We start from the raw sequence: 16,112 nt of genomic DNA on the forward strand, positions 1-16,112 counted from the left end.
CTTATTTTTATATCATCTGGATGTGAGTGCGCATTGGATCCTCCTACACTCACATTACATCACAGGCACTCCTCCCCCTCTCAGATTACCTCTGGGGCACACGCGTAGCTGCTGTATCCACGGCCAAAGGCTATATATACACTTCTACACTTCCTTACGTCAGCCCTAATGTCTCGCTACACACCATCTCACCGCTTACATTCTGCTCAAGGATGTCTTCTGTGTGCCCTTCTTGTATCTATGGGCTGTTATATAGTGGCCGTGCATGGCCCTTATAAATGGCCGCGGTTAGTCAGCCTTTCTATAATGGCGCCGCACGCACACACGGCAGTAAGGGTGGAGCCGGCCCACAAGGGAGAAGATGGGGAAAATAATGATTTCGCGCCGCTGTAATGTGTGTTTGTATGTGTGTATGTCAAAGCTGCACAATAAAAAATGTTTTTTTATTTATAAAACACATATTTTTCTTATTTAATACATTTTTAACTCAATCTATACACACACTACCTTCCATCAGTCACTCACAGCGTACACAAAGCATGCATCACGTGCACGCACAATATAACCGCCCTAAAACCTCTCACTGACCCACACATCTGAAATGCCCTTCCCCTCAGTATCCCACTAGCACCCGCTCTATCCACCCTTAAAACCCACATCCTTAACGAAGTATTTGGGTAGCTCCATTGGCTGACACTATACATCTCATGCATTTACCATGACCCCTTCAGACACACTTTCTGTACCATAATGCCCCTTCTACAGTCTGTTTTCCCTACTTACCACTTAGATTGTAAACTGCTCTGTGCAGGGTCTCTCTCCTTTGTCTCAATCACTTATTCCTACTGTCACAAGTGTTAATACTGGATGGCGCTCTAACACAAAGATTGTGCAGGGTAAATGCACCTTTATTAGCAAATGAAACGTTTTTTTTCCCTACAAAACCATAAAGCTACCCACATTTTTATTGCTTAGAGATAAAAATAAAACAGCACCTGCCATTAAAGAGTAACCAGTGAAGTATATTCTGGACTACAATAGTGTTGATTTCCTTATAACCATCCGGATTCTCTTAAAATTAAATAATCAACGACCAAAACATCCCCCCCCCCCAATCAGCTAGAAAACGAAGAAACATCACCATGACATACAGTATGGGTCCATATGCCTCGCGCACAACATTCTCGGTCACCACTCACATCCTCAATGTGCCGCGCGCATAGCGCTCTCCTGTGTATTTATAAGGACGTGACCACAGCGCCCCTCCCACTTCTACCGAATGTTCCATGTCCACACGAGGGGGGGGGGAACATTTCCCTTCTTACTAGTTCCGTCACAGCACCTCGCGTGGCCACGGATAGCCTCTGCCAACTTGCTACAGTGAGCGGTAGTTATATGGGCAGCGTGGTGCCCACACAGTAATACATTATAAACTTCGGGAAAACTAGTAAATTGCCACCCCCCTCTCTTTAGGTGTTCAGTGGTATGTGCCGCACTCGCCGCATCTTGGCGGCCCTGTTGATTTGGACCCGCGCGACTCCCCTCCCACCCCCTTCATTGATTCCCGCCCGCTTGAGAGCGGCACAGAGTGAGGGGGGGACGAAGTAAATGTTTGACAGCAATAATCACCATCATCATTATTCGTAACCCAGAGGCGCCAAAACCTACACCCGGGGCGGGGGGCCGCCACCATGACGGAGGAGGGGGACATGAAAGTTCCCGAAGAGATGTTCAAAGATGTGAAATTTTACCCCGTGGGTGACCTGGATCCCCAGGTAAAGGAGGAGACCAGCAAGGGGGGGGGCGGTTAGAAGGACGCTGGGCGCGTGCAAACTTCAGTAGGGTTGTGTTGGGCTGGCGCGTGCAACCTCTTGCGCCAGCAAAAAAAAAGGGGGAGAGGGGATGGCTGGCAGCTCGCGCGGACCCCGCAGTGTTGTCCTCGCTGTAGTGTAAACAGCCACCGGATCCCAGCGTGTGCGGCGCTCTGCTCGCGGGAAGGACCCGCCGGGCTGTGTGTTGGGAAGTGGGCCGGGCAGCCTGTCGGTGTCGCAGCCAGGCCTGTTACATGCCTCAGTGCCCTGACCTCCGTGCGGCTGGGACTGTGGTTCCCGCGCCCGGTGTGTGTGAGTCCTGGCATTGGCTGCTGGGCGCGGGAAGGGCCCGGTGAGGTGGACGCAGGCCTGGCACTTCCTGCTATATAGTGAGCCAGGTCCCTGGGGCTGCTTGTTGTACATCTTTTGACGTTGTAACTTCAGGTTCCTACGTTACCAGCCCAGGCAGTGGGTGAAGTGGAGGTCATGTTTATATCCGGTCTCTGCAAACACGTCGACGTTGCCATATACTTGATTTTATAAACGTTATTTTCTGCTACATATGGTTTACATGTTGTGGTTCCCCCTGGTTGTGAACATGAGCTACCCACAACTTAATGTTATGTCCTTTTGTGCAAACAGGAATGAAAGTGTGTAACATGAAATCGTGCTAAATAATCAGTGGTGTGACCTTTCTGGGTTGTGTTGTAGCCATATGTAGTGTGGTTACATTCCTCACTTTCAACTTAGATCCATTGGAAAACACCTGATTTACAGTAGGTCTGTAGTTGTATGAAATACTGTAGGTCTCATAATCTCCAGGTTCCCAATCAAAGTATCAAGCGTTACCCGGGCATTGTTTATTTTGCTTGTGATATTGCCCTTTATTATTATCTGGCTTGCGCAATGTGACCAAAATGTAAAGGCACAAAGCTTTAGGGTGAATAGCTTGTGCATAGCTTAGTGATCCAGTACAATACAGGCATACCCCGCATTAACGTACGCAATAGGTCCAGTATGTAATGTACGCAATGTATGTAAAGCGAAAATGTATTTAAAGTGAAGCACTACATTTTTTCTTCACTTATCAATGATTCGGTACAAGTAGGGAGGCGGTGTTGCTGTTCAGGACGTGCTCACAGGCGCATGCACGAGCTGCCGTTTGCCTATTGGAAGAGGGGAATCAGCGCGTCACCACTACGGTGGTCTGCAGGGCAGAATAAGTGTCCGTACTCGCGAAGCGAGCGTACGGACACAGGGGTATGGTGCTATTGAAAATATGTTCTTACTCGCGAGTGTCCTTAAACCGGGGTATGCCTATATTTACTAAGCAGTGCTATACCAGTAAATATGGACTACAGTCTGTGCAACTACAGAGTGAGGCCCTGTTCCTTTTGCACATTAAGTGCGGCTGGAGGGATCTCCGTAGTTTAATTAGGTGAAGTTTCGATAAGAAGAAAATTACTCGGCTGCTGCTATTTACGTTTAGTTGCAAAGCATCATTTCACAAAACACTAACGTGCACCAGAAGATGGACTCATAATATAACCAATACCAGTAAAAAAAAAAAAAAAATGAAATCAACCTCAATAACAAAAATGCAAAGTCTGACTAAATTTGCTCTCAAGTTCATCCCTAAATTGTTGCCAGAGACTAAGTACTAACTGACTTAATTTAACCCATGTACAAATTACACTTTTGCCTTTTAAAGCATCGATACAGCACTCAGGTCTACATTTATCTTCTGTTTGCAGGATATATATATATATACTATTTATCATTTTTTTAATTATTCAACTGGTGGGCAATAATTGGCCCAGGGATGTTTAATCTGAGGACTCCAATGGCCTCTTGCAGCCCCCTCTACTCTCCCCAGTGCTGAGGGAGCAGGGACGTTGCGGCTGCGGTTTATATATTTCCTCCACTCCCTCAGGTGCTTGATAAAAGTGTGCTAATAAATACTGTCCCGCTCCTCTCGTGCTAGTCACTAGTTACCAGTATATGAAGAGGATCAGGAACAATCAGTCTGCTTGTATTAAACAGATGACCCCAATGGGCAGAGAAGCTCCTATCCTTGGCTGCATAATCCCTACTGCCTGTGCTATGGGAGGAGGGAGGCAAAGATACAGCACCCATATCACTCCCCCACATCACACGCACACAAAACTATAAAATACTTAGAATTTGTAGGAAAGTATTCTGGGGAGCAACATTGCCGGTGACCGCAGGGAAATACACCAGGTGTCGCACACTGGAGCATTGCTGAAAACGTGCAAATTGCATCATTTTAACACAGTGCCAATGTATCAAAGTGCTTTGCTCCACATGCTTCAGTGTTTTGGGGAGTGGTTATATTGGAGGCATTAGGGGAGGAGATGGTCATCGCAATATTATGAGATACATCAAATTTTGCGTCTATATTGTATTGTATGTCTTTATATAGCGCCATTAATGTACATAGCGCTTGTGTAACTTGTTCCATCTCTTTGCATCAAATTAGTGTGCCATGTTTACATGACACAAATCTCAACTCTTCAAGACCTAAATTGATGCAGGTGCAATTATTTGCTCCTTGTTTTGAAGCAAATTGCACCATTGCTGGTTTAACAGGTACACAAGATAACTCTTCCTATTGATATTCCCCAAATTGAAAATGGCAGACATGGAACAAAAAATTGATCCCGTGCCTTGACTAATTTGAGCAAATTGGGGAAAGATGTTGGCTGCCACTTGACACAGTAAATTGAGGGCATTTTGCATAAATCATCAACGCTGCATTTCCAAATCTGAATTATGTTCCCTCGGTGTCCAGCTTTCTGATTATAAATAAAAACGTAACTTGCCACTTAATTTTTGCTTTTATTATCTTCTTTTGAATCAGAAAATGTACTAATCCGAACGTGTGTTTTTTTTCCTTAGGTTATTCAGATGCTAAAAGCTGGCAAAGCTAAAGAGGTTTCATACAATGCGCTGGCTACGCACATTATTGCAGAGGATGGGGACAATCCTGAGGTTGGAGAAGCTCGTGAGGTCTTTGATCTCCCTATAGTAAAAGTAGGTGATAGAAATGTGTTTCTCACTATGTGATGTGTTTACGTCAGAAGTGGACAAAATGTTAAGAGTTAGAAGCCAGGTAGACTTTGTAGGAGCCAAAGTTTTTTGTTGAGGGCTGCGTTCAGCTGTTCTGGTCTCTATTCCTCACTCAACTTTGGCTCCTAAAATTTCTCTTCCCCGCCGGGGGGCATTATCTGTTTTAATCAAACCTTTTTTATTATTTTTCTGAATACCTGGGGTGCCTGTTCTTACCAAAGTGTGTGTAGGTTTTTAGTCACTTTTCAAGTTGCTATTTTCCATAAAAGTGGGGTTGTGCAAATTTGGTGTGCTTCGTATTGTGAATATTAATGCAAATATTTTTTTCTTTTTTGTAATAGCGTTCGTTACAAAGCTTACATCACTTTTTGTTTCATTTTTATAATGCAAACTCACTCAATTTTTTATTTTCATTATTGGATTTGCAAAACTGCCGGTAAAATTAGCTGCGACTTGTTAAGAACGACTGTTCAGAATTTTTCTAAAATCTTATTTGTTTGTCTTAGCCAAGTAACATTTCATTTTTAACTTTAAAATGCTATAATTGAGTGTTTAAGTTTGCCATAGGTTTATAGTGGACCAAACAAGCTTTGTCAGTCAGTTTTGCTATTGTCAATCCCGAGAGATGTATTATTTTAGTTAAAAGTAAAGATATTTGTCATGTGTCTGTGTCCTCATAGCAGAACCTCCCCACCGACTTTATAACTGTCATATGTCAAAACATTTTTGTTTTACAATAACAAACAATTATTAAAGTTACATTTATCTTGGGGAATTTTACATTCATTAATAGAAATCTAACCACACCACCACAAAACTGATCTTAAAACACACAAAGTCTCTTGTGAGTTGGATTAGATTTTTATGAGATTTTTTGTAAGATTTATTTTCAGCCTACTCACATCCTGATATCCTCCAGTGATTTTGTGTTAAGTAGATAGTGTAGTGTATTTTTATTTCAATATTGTTTTTTTTTTTCACTTGCGTCAAACCCATGGTGCTCATCCATAGCTTTAACCATGATATATTTATCTCTGCCGACCTGCAAGGTACCAAGATACTTACCAGTTCAGTTATTGGTGTTGGATATTTAAACAGTCATCCAATAGGAAGCTGCAATGTCAACCGCCTAATGACGTTGCAGCTTTATATTGGTTCGTGGGACCTGTAAGATTTGTTTTCCCAAAACCAGGAGGAAGACACGAAAAGTATGTCAAGGACCGGTGGAGCGCCACAGAGCGAAAAATTAGCACTGTTCAGCTCCGGCGGATACTCTGACGCCCGCACAATTTGGTTGGCTCACATATTGAGACTGGATTTTAGCATTATATTCCCTTTTATTAGCATGGGGTGGTAAAAAAATAGTTAGGCGCCAGACAGAATTTGTACGAGCCAAATGTTTTGTTGAGCACCAGGGAGCTGTCTCTGCTGTTCCCTCCCCCCAGTCGGTGGCTCTTTTTCATAGAGTGGTAGGTACACCCATACAGTGACAGTTGTAGACACACTGATACAGACTCCTCCCTTCCCCCACTTCAGGCCAACCCCTATTGATTTCACTGACAGGAAAAGGTGAAGGGGGGATTGAATGAGCACCCTCTTGCTTCTCCTGCTCCCGCTGGCTCCTCCCATGTCCCGCTGTTGGTGTGACCAATGCTCGCGCAGTAAAACATAGAGGGCCGCGCTGTTGGTGGTCACCGCAGGGATTGACGAGGCGTTGCATTTTAGATGCCCGGGAGGCCAGGAACTCGGGATATTTCCCCCCTTGCTGTTGGCATAGGTCGGAATGACAGTTGAATGACTATTGCTGATACATTTCTTTTACAAGTGAAGATATTGTTTATTTTGTTTACATCTATCAATTAAATTCAAAATCGTTTTTTTTTCACTGAAACAAAGGTGACCAAATAGTAACATTGCTGTGTGATTCAGACTTCTCTGACACAAAACAGTTAACAGAAATGTCATACAGTAGTGTTTACAGATATTACAATTAAAAACGGGAGAATGAATCTTCTTGCTCTCGAAAATTCTGTCTGGCTGCTAAAGTTTGGAATATTTGTGTCCTGGTAATAACATTGCTGAAAAGTCTGTTTCTTTGCATCATGTTAGATAGTGAACAGGTGTTTATTCTGCATTCACTGGTAGATAGAAATAATTATATATTTTTGTTTTACAGCCTTCCTGGGTGATATTATCCGTTCGTTGTGGGGCTCGTCTTCCGTATCCTTTTCTTGAATTGATGTTCTTAAATGCGTCAGGCTGCTCCCCCCCCACGGCTGCACCAATATTCCCCCCAACCCCTGGTGGCCACGCCTTTGAGCAATATAATTGGAAAGAGAAAAGAGAGAAACAGGAGTGGGAGCACATACAAGAAGTGGACAAACTGGCATTTGTGGAGTGGTTTCTGTATGGTGACAAATGTGTGTGTTTAATAACATGGTCAGTCCTTAACATAATTTCCCAGCGAGAATGGCTTTTCTCCAGAATCTTGCCAGATATATTTTGGAGTGACTGCTTGCCTCTCACAGGTATGTATCTATTTTATCGTTATGTTATAGTTGCACTTCAGTGCTTAAAAGATACTAATTGTGAAGAATCCTGGTGCTCAGATCCACCCCTGGCTCGGTGTTCACGGCCTGGCTCCCAATATACAATTACATAGAAATAAATAGGGGGACACGGACTGCTTCTTTTTTCAAATCAGATCATGAGCAGGTATACAAATAGTAACATTTCGGGGTCGAAGCCCCTTCAGACAAACTCATCCAAGTATTTTTTAATTAGGGACTCCTCTTCCTTAATGTTACTTTTATGTCTAAAGCACTTATTCCCATGATCTGTTATTTATATTATCTCTTATTTATTTGATTACTACTGTGAAGCGCTATGTACATAAATGGCGCTATATAAATAAAGACATACAATACAATTAAGATTTGTGCTTTATCCATAGTAATTACATGCTTCAAAGTGATTTTCCCATTTTTAAACAATTTGTGATCACTATTGGTAAGCTGATATAGACGCATGTAAACTGGTGATCCAGACTTTTTGTTATTTGGCTAATGATGGCACCATTACTTGAAATAAATATTAGGAAAGGGCAATAATTACCAGATATGAGTAGGGTCAAATGCATCCGAAATAAATTAAAACATACTTATGTTTACACAATGGAAATAAGAGAACATTTTACTTGAATGTGATTGAATCTTTAATGAAGCTGATTGCATTGAAAAGTAAATAAAAGTAATTTTTTGTTTGCTCACTATGTGGAACTGCCCTGTTATACACTAATGCTGCAACATACTAAGTATACAAATTAATCCAGGATTCATAAATAGCTTGAGTAAAAATGTGCACAAAGATTCCTTTTTCCTTTCCAAAGAAAGTCGATGATTAGAGTTGATTTTGTTTTATACACACTTCACCTATTGTTTTACTAAATAAGTGATCCGAATAACAAAGTGTGCATGTTGGTTTGCTGCACTTGATGCATTCAGTTTGGACCATTAATACAGATTGGGTAGTGCAAGATTCTGCAGTCTTTATTTCTTTTTTTGTGTCAGTTTGTTGATTTTACATGTATAGAATTAGATAATAGTGGGGGACGTATTCATTTTGTGTGTGGTTAAAACAAAAATTGGCAAAATGGTTTTGAGCAGAAGTTGATATATTTCAGTTCATAGAGCACCTGGAGGCATGACCTCTACGTCAGGGGGGTCCCCCTGACTTCCATGAAGCAGGATTTGCAAGTAAGGGATGGGCGGGAGAAGGAATGGGGGCGTTCCAGCTCCGAAATATTATTGAAGTGGAACCCTAAATTTCTCGGTTTATGTTAAACAAACAGAAAAAAAAATACCAATTGCTTGTTTTGTTTCTATGTTTAGGTTTCACCTGAGGACCGCAACTCTCTGTGGGCATTAGTTACTTTTCATGGTGGCGACTGTCAGCTAAGTCTCAATAAAAGGTGTACGCATTTGATTGTGCCGGAACCAAAGGGGGTAAGGGTCAATTGGGTGCCATACATTTTCTGTTGTGTTTTTGTAGCACATGCATTTTTTTGGGGTCGCATTTTTTTGTTAATGTTTTCAAGTTTGTATTTTTGTGAAATGGGATTTTACATGTTAACCGTGATAGTCATTATTCACTTCATAATCCTGACATTTAGTATGATTTATTCCTTTACCTCAGCCGCCTTCCTTTGTATCCAAAACATTTTGTGATTTGTTGCATTCATGTAACAGGACAGATGATGTAACTTTAATAAGGATAACAAACCTCACATTGATACATTGTTACCCAGTCCTGGATTTCTAAACGTTCAGTGATGGGCAGCAATATATACTGTATATAAGAACTTCAAAATTAATTTGTTTATTAAATGTCAACTCTATTTGCCTACACAAATATAAAACATCTTTGAGCTCTACCTTGGGAAACATACAGTGCATTTTTAATTTTGTAATGTATGCAGTGTAAATGAGCTATATATGACAAATGTGTTCCATTCTAACGGATACATTTTGCTGTTGAAAAATTAATCTCAAATTCTTGAGATTGGAGGTACTGATGTGCAAACTTAAAGTTGTGTCAAGCAAACAAAGGAACCTTTTGATATATATATATATATTTGTAAAAGTATTATTATGGTTGTCTGGCACATCAACTGTATGAATCTGTCGTTATCGGGGGTCAAACAAACATGAGCCTAGAATCTTACGTTTGAGGCTACTCTTTCAATCCTTTATGGCTCCTCTTCCCTGATAATAAATATATACAAGCAGATCAGGTAAATTAACATTTAGAAGAACAAATGTTAATAAGAGCAACTAAGTTGTTTGCTGTGTACAGACGTCCCTCTTACCAGTGAATTTTATGAGGTGACGTTCAGGCCAAGTTACCAAGCATGTGATTTTTTTTTTCTCTCTCCCTTAACAGCCTTATTTAAAAAGGAAAAAAATAAAGGGGGAAACAAATGAACAATCATTATTGAAATAATTTTCTGGATTCTTAGAAGAAGAAAAAAATCTTTCAACCGGAAGCTAAAACAATACATTTCAATGCATGTGGCAGCAGATGTTTACTATAGCAGTGATAGGTGGGCCAGATATAGCCAATGGGGCTACAACCCATGTACCCAAGTAGGAATTTAATTAAAGAAATAAGTTATGCATATTTCTTTACAAATGTGACCGGAATGATCCAGCTTCACTAGTTTAGTAGATTAAACCTCCGTTTCTTGGATTATTTCAAATGATCTCTTGATAAATGTATGAACTATGCTTTGAAATATAATCTAGCGTCAAAATGTATTTTTAGAGCTTTAAAGCAAATGTCTTTGTGATTTATGACAACAGCAAAAAATTGCTACAGAGTAAGGAAAATGTAATAAAATCCAAGCCTATGAAAATGGTAAAATTAGTTTTAAAAAATGCACTTACAACATAGAAATGCAGATGGAGTGCAGTTTCAGAACAGGGGAGTTTAGTTCATTTAAAGGTGTTTCTCTTTCAGGGACCAGAGTGGTATTTAATGCTAGTTGCCAATTGTGTGTGTGTTGGATTAAGATAAATGACCTTTTCACAAACTATTAAAACATTTGAAAGCTAACCAATTAAGATTGTATCGGTTTCATTGAATTACATTTAGGGGATATCTATCCGGCCCATCGCTATGTAGACCTGAGGTAGATTAGCTCAATTTGTATATTCCTTAGTATTAATGTACGCTTCCGAGAAAGGGTAGCTTATCTTAATGCTTCTTGGTTCTTCTGTAGCCTAGATGTTTTGTATGCTTCAATTGATGGATAAGAAAAATGAAGTACAAGTAATCTATATTTCCCCCAAATTCCTCAGTTGTAGATTCAACAACCCATAATGGGAGTTGTTTTAAGCTAACTGTATGGTCAGGCAATTTGCACAGTTACCTCTGTTATTATAGAAAGATTATTGATTGCAGCTATAGACATAGATTTGCTCTTGTTGTGCATCATTGCAAGTGCAGGGTGTGTCTTGGTAATTTGTACAGTTTGTTTCCCCATATTCTAGGCAATAAAATGCCATTCTACATGAAAAGTGGAAAACAAAGACTGCTTTGAGATTCTAGGCTTTATTAACACTTTCAAATCTATGACAAACTGTGTAAAAAGTGTTTTTTTTTTATTATTATGGTATGTCTTTTAACATTTTCTGGAAGTTGAAGTGTAAGATAATATTTTTCTGCTGTTTTGCTTTTTAGAATAAATATGAATATGCTTTCCAACGAGAGAGCATAAAAATAGTAACGCCAGACTGGGTCCTGGATTCAATATCTGAGAAGACAAAAAAAGACGAAGCACCTTATCATCCACGTCTTATAATTTATGACGAAGAGTCAGAGGAGGAAGAGTATGTGGAAAATGAAGATCAAGAGTCGCAAAATGCCAGTGGCGATGAGGATAGATATTCATCTAAATCAAGTCCAATTACATCTCGGGAAGGATCGCCTTTGGCTGACCAGGACTTTTCACCAAAACGCAGCAGTTCACACAAAATAAAAAGTGAACTAATGTTTGATGATTCCTCTGACTCATCTCCTGAAAAACAGGATAGGAACTTGAACTGGACACCTGCAGAAGTCCCACAGTCGGCGACTGCAAAACGAAGACTTCCCCAGGGCAAGGATTCTGGACTGATTAATTTGTGTGCTAATGTTCCGCCCGTGCCAGGAAATATTTTACCTCCTGAAGCCCGAAGTAATGTACTGACTTCAACCCCCGGAGCTCCAGGCTCTGAAAGACCAGATATGATGGCTTCTTGGAGCCCAGCAGTGAGGACACTGAGAAACATTACAAATAGTGCTGATATTCAGCAAATTAATCGACCATCCAATGTCGCACATGTAAGTTTTATATAATTTACGTTCCTACATTTTTTTTTTAGGGTTTGCTGTATTTATTCATAGTAGAATTTAACAAACCCTTTCTGATTTATTATGTGCACGTGATATGGAGGGATAGTGAGTCATATTTAGGAAATAGTATTTTCCCATAAGACACCTTCCTGCGCTGGAAGAGCCGTTACAGACTTTCAAGTGACGGGGCTGTATGGTGTCTTCAAGCACCGGAAGGTATCTAATGGCAGAAGACCTTCAGTTAATATAAAATATCAAGTATAGTAGTTGATGCACACGTTGTACACACATTGTCGTAATCACACATTCCACTAATTCAGAACTTTCCTTTGTATAAGGATATTCAGACATTTCTGTATGTAGTCTTTTGAACCATAACAGCCTACAGAGGTTTCTAGCAGCTTAGTGCAATTGTTCATATTAAAACTCTACTTTTAACAAAGTAATAATAACGTGATCCATATGTTAAAAAAAATATATTAAATAGTAATGTTATTTGCTTTTTAAACATTTTTTAAGGTCTTGTAATGTTAGATATTTTTAACATTAACGTAATCTTCTGGCCCTTCTATTGGTTTTGTGATGTAACCCTTTTGAAAAGCTAATGGAAGAGAACTGCAGAAAACAATCAATTGAGAAAAGAAATGTTCATTTTTTAACATTATTGCTATCACTTTATTTTTTAATCTGTATATTTTAGATCTTACAAACCCTTTCAGCCTCTACCAAAAGTTTAGAACAACAAGTTAATCATCCCCAACAAGGGCATCCAAACAACCTGCTGTTTGGTCAAGTGAAACCTTTAACACAAGAAACACAGCAACTGTTACAACAGAACCATCAGACGCAGCAGCAGCAGCAGCAGCAGCAACATCATCCTTTGGTACAGCTTCAGCCACAACAACTTATACAACTGCAGAAACAGCAGCAGCAGCAAGTTACCCAACAAGCTTTTCCACAACATCAGTTTTCACAACAGGTGAACCAGCAACACCACTTCTCACAACTACAGTTTCCTCAGCAGCAATTGCATCGTCCGCAGCAGCAGCAACAGCAGCAGCCACTTCAGCACTTACAGCAGCAACATGTGCTACAGCAGCAACTGCACCAGTTGCAGCAGCAACAGACTTTGCAGCAGACCTTTAAGCAGCAGAATCTTCAGCAAATTCTTCAGCAGCAGCAGCCGGCCATTCAGCAGCAGCAAACACTTCAGCCGGCCATTCAGCAGCAACAGACGCTTCAGCCGGCTATTCAGCAGCAACAGACGCTTCAGCCAGCCATTCAGCAGCAACAGAGTCTTCAGCAGAGTCTGCAGCAGATACAGCAGCAGCAACAGAATATTCAGCAGATTCAGCACCTGACTCTTCAACAGAAGCAGCAAATTCAGCAACAGACTCTTAAACAGCAGCAACAACAAATTCAGCCACAGACTCTTCAGCAGCAGCAGCAACAACAAATTCAGCCACAGACTCTTCAGCAGCAGCAGGCGCTTCAACAGCAGCTTCAGCAGCAGCAAATTCAGCAGCTTCAGCAAAAGCAAATTCAGCAGAAGCAAATTCAGCAGCAGCAGACGCTTCAGCAGCAGCAAATTCAGCCGCAGACACAGCAGCAGCAAATTCAGTCGCTCCAGCAGCAGCAAATTCAGCAGCAGTCGCTCCAGCAGCAGCAAATTCAGCAGCAATCGCTCCAGCAGCAGCAAATTCAGCAGCAGACGCTCCAGCAGCAGCAAATTCAGCAGCAGACGCTCCAGCAGCAGCAAATTCAGCAGCAGCAGCAGATTCAGCAGCAGTCGCTTCAGCAGCAGCAGCAGTCGCTCCAGCAGCAGCAAATTCAGCAGCAGTCGCTCCAGCAGCAGCAAATTCAGCAGCAATCGCTACAGCAGCAGCAAATTCAGCAGCAGTCGCTCCAGCAGCAGCAGCAGCAGCAAATTCAGCAGCAGTCGCTCCAGCAGCAGCAAATTCAGCAGCAGTCGCTCCAGCAGCAGCAAATTCAGCAGCAGACGCTTCAGCAGCCGCAGACGCTTCAGCAGCAGATGCTTCAACAGCAACAGGTTCAGCAGCAGCAGATGCTTCAACAGCAACAGGCTCAGCAGCAGAAGCAGAACCTACAGCAGCTTCAACAGCAGAACCTGCAGATTCAACAGCAGCATCTTCAACGTTTGCAGCAGCGACAAATGCAAAATCAGACACAGCAGCACCTCGGACAGATGTCCCAGCAGCTGCCACATCAAGTACCTAATCAGCAGCCACCACAACCACATCAGCTTCATGGTCATGATCCGTCATTGGAGCGTAAGTTGAATGCTAAAGTTTCGTGGTTCTACTTATTTAACAGATTATAATTTTTTTTCTTGTAGAAAAGAACGGATTGATATCTTACTACATAGTAATGCAATTTATATTGGTGATTAACTGTTACAACATTTTTTAAGGGGTAGTCCTGCTTAGAACTAAAATAACTAAATGGCAGTGATCTGTTCAATAGTTAAAGGCCATGATTATACCAAAATCGGCCGGCCGCGCAATGCTCAAAAACAAATGGCGGTAATTCTATGAAAGTAAACATACATCGCGCGACCCCAGACTGCAGAACAGACTTGGAAATTTGTTTTTTTCACGCGACGGCGCATCACGTGAGCGGTTCAGACAATGAGGTCGAACCGCTCACGGCCACGGGTCCCTTTCTCCTCTGGCTGCCTCCTGACTTCAGTTCAACATGCCGCTTTGCCGGATCGAAGCGGTGATGTCACCCAATCGCGCTGCCGGCCCGTCGGAGCTTGTATAATCATGGCCTAAAGGTTGCTGACTAGCACTTTAAAATAAAACCCACAAATATAAGTATATTATACCATTTTTAAACTGTGTAATATCTCCATAGTAATTAAATGCTTTGTCACAAATCTTTATACAGTTGTTTTGTAATAAATTTAGGTGAGGGATGGTGCTCACAATCACATGTAGACTCTATCCAAAATATCAAAAATATGAATATTTAAGTCCATCAATATCCGGATAACATAATGTGTCCAGACAAAAGTCCTATATAATGCAATCCAGAGAGGGATAAGCGCCTAGTGGTGTCCACCTGACAACCACATGATGTGGCACATAATATATTCCCAAATAGGCATAGAGGTTATTTGATAATTGCTGTAACAGGGTAATAATCATGAAGGGCTATTGCCCATTACCTGTGAGCTTGGTCCAGCACATCCGGGGCGTGCAGCCCATGAGATAGGAAATTCAGGAAGTAATAGGTGAAACGGTGAACGGCCAACAATATGGTAAAAAATGAGAGATCCAGGGTAAACTCCAAAATATTGATGTATTTGCAAGCTCTTGGAAGAATGGCAGATGGAATGCACCTACGCGTTTTGTGCAGATGCACTTTATCAAGCTGGTGGGTAGGTGCGTTTCTTCCAAGAGCTTGCAAATAAATCAATATTTTTGTTTGCCCTGGATATGTCATTTTTTACCATATTGTTGGCTGTGCTCCGTTTTCACCTATTACTTCCTTATTTTGTAATAAGACTGTTCCTACACTGCTGTTTATACGCAGGTAGATTACTGATCTAGACTTTTTCTTTTTGGTTGTTTTGTTTGCTAATGGTGGCACCATAATTACTTTAAGTAATGGGGGAAATTTACAATTCCCGGATGCTTTTGAATTAAACCGACCTGAAAAAAATATAAGCATACAGTTAATGAAAGCATTAAGGTCAGTTTATTCCTGTCCAAGCCTTCCTATAGCACTGTATTGTAACTGGGCCCAATTCCCAATACCCACCTGCAATATTACACAGGCTCCAATGAAGAGAAACCAAGGTGTTCTGTCTGGCACCATTTTAGTATGTGTGATTTCCTTAAATTTTGGCGCAAAGTACAGCGTTTCATAGTCATCCAGTTAGTACCTCTCAGCGTTGACCTGTGTCAAAGCATTTGAGAGGATAAATGTGAGCTAAGTGAGAAGTTAATGCCTCCAATTTTGCAGAGTAAGGCAGCGTCCATGCTGCTTGTGCGCGTGCGCAACTGAGAGCCATGACATCACGCTCGCATGTAGGATTCTTGTCCTGTAGGTGTAAGGGGCGGCAGTTGCAGAGGCCCAGCGTTTTTTTCTATGGCATTTAAATTAAATGCCAGGGGATCGCGTGAGGCCTCTGCAGTGTCTCCTACCTTGTCTTCGGCCACACGGCGTCATAGCAACATACGGCAAATGACGTCCCGCGCGTCATTTGATGCTGGATCTTAGGTAAGGGGATGGAGGGCGCGAGCACAGGGGCTGGCAGGCAGGAGGGGGGCGCAGCGCATACATTTTGCA

The 16,112-nt window shown here is 41.5% G+C and overlaps 1 protein-coding gene across 3 annotated transcripts in view; it reads left to right on the forward strand.

Moving 5' to 3' along the window:
* The first annotated feature begins 1,377 nt into the window (after positions 1-1,377).
* Positions 1,378-16,112, forward strand: part of PAXIP1 (PAX interacting protein 1) — a 46,188-nt gene continuing 31,453 nt past the window's right edge. The window contains exons 1-7 of one of the 3 annotated variants that reach the window (XR_012799337.1): positions 1,378-1,775; positions 4,731-4,865; positions 7,078-7,121; positions 7,366-7,429; positions 8,792-8,905; positions 11,142-11,783; positions 12,496-14,086. Coding sequence is in view for 2 of the 3 variants with exons in the window: in XM_075587869.1 (XP_075443984.1) it covers positions 1,692-1,775; positions 4,731-4,865; positions 7,078-7,121; positions 7,366-7,429; positions 8,792-8,905; positions 11,142-11,783; positions 12,496-14,086 (2,674 nt within the window). In the remaining variant the exon portion in view is untranslated. Of the gene's footprint in view, positions 1,776-2,119; positions 2,201-4,730; positions 4,866-7,077; positions 7,122-7,365; positions 7,430-8,791; positions 8,906-11,141; positions 11,784-12,495; positions 14,087-16,112 lie in introns of those variants that run through there. The other 2 variants (XM_075587869.1, XM_075587870.1) reach the window with 2 other exon arrangements.

This window comes from Ascaphus truei, chromosome 2 (assembly GCF_040206685.1).
Source record: "Ascaphus truei isolate aAscTru1 chromosome 2, aAscTru1.hap1, whole genome shotgun sequence".
Classification (NCBI taxonomy): domain Eukaryota; kingdom Metazoa; phylum Chordata; class Amphibia; order Anura; family Ascaphidae; genus Ascaphus; species Ascaphus truei.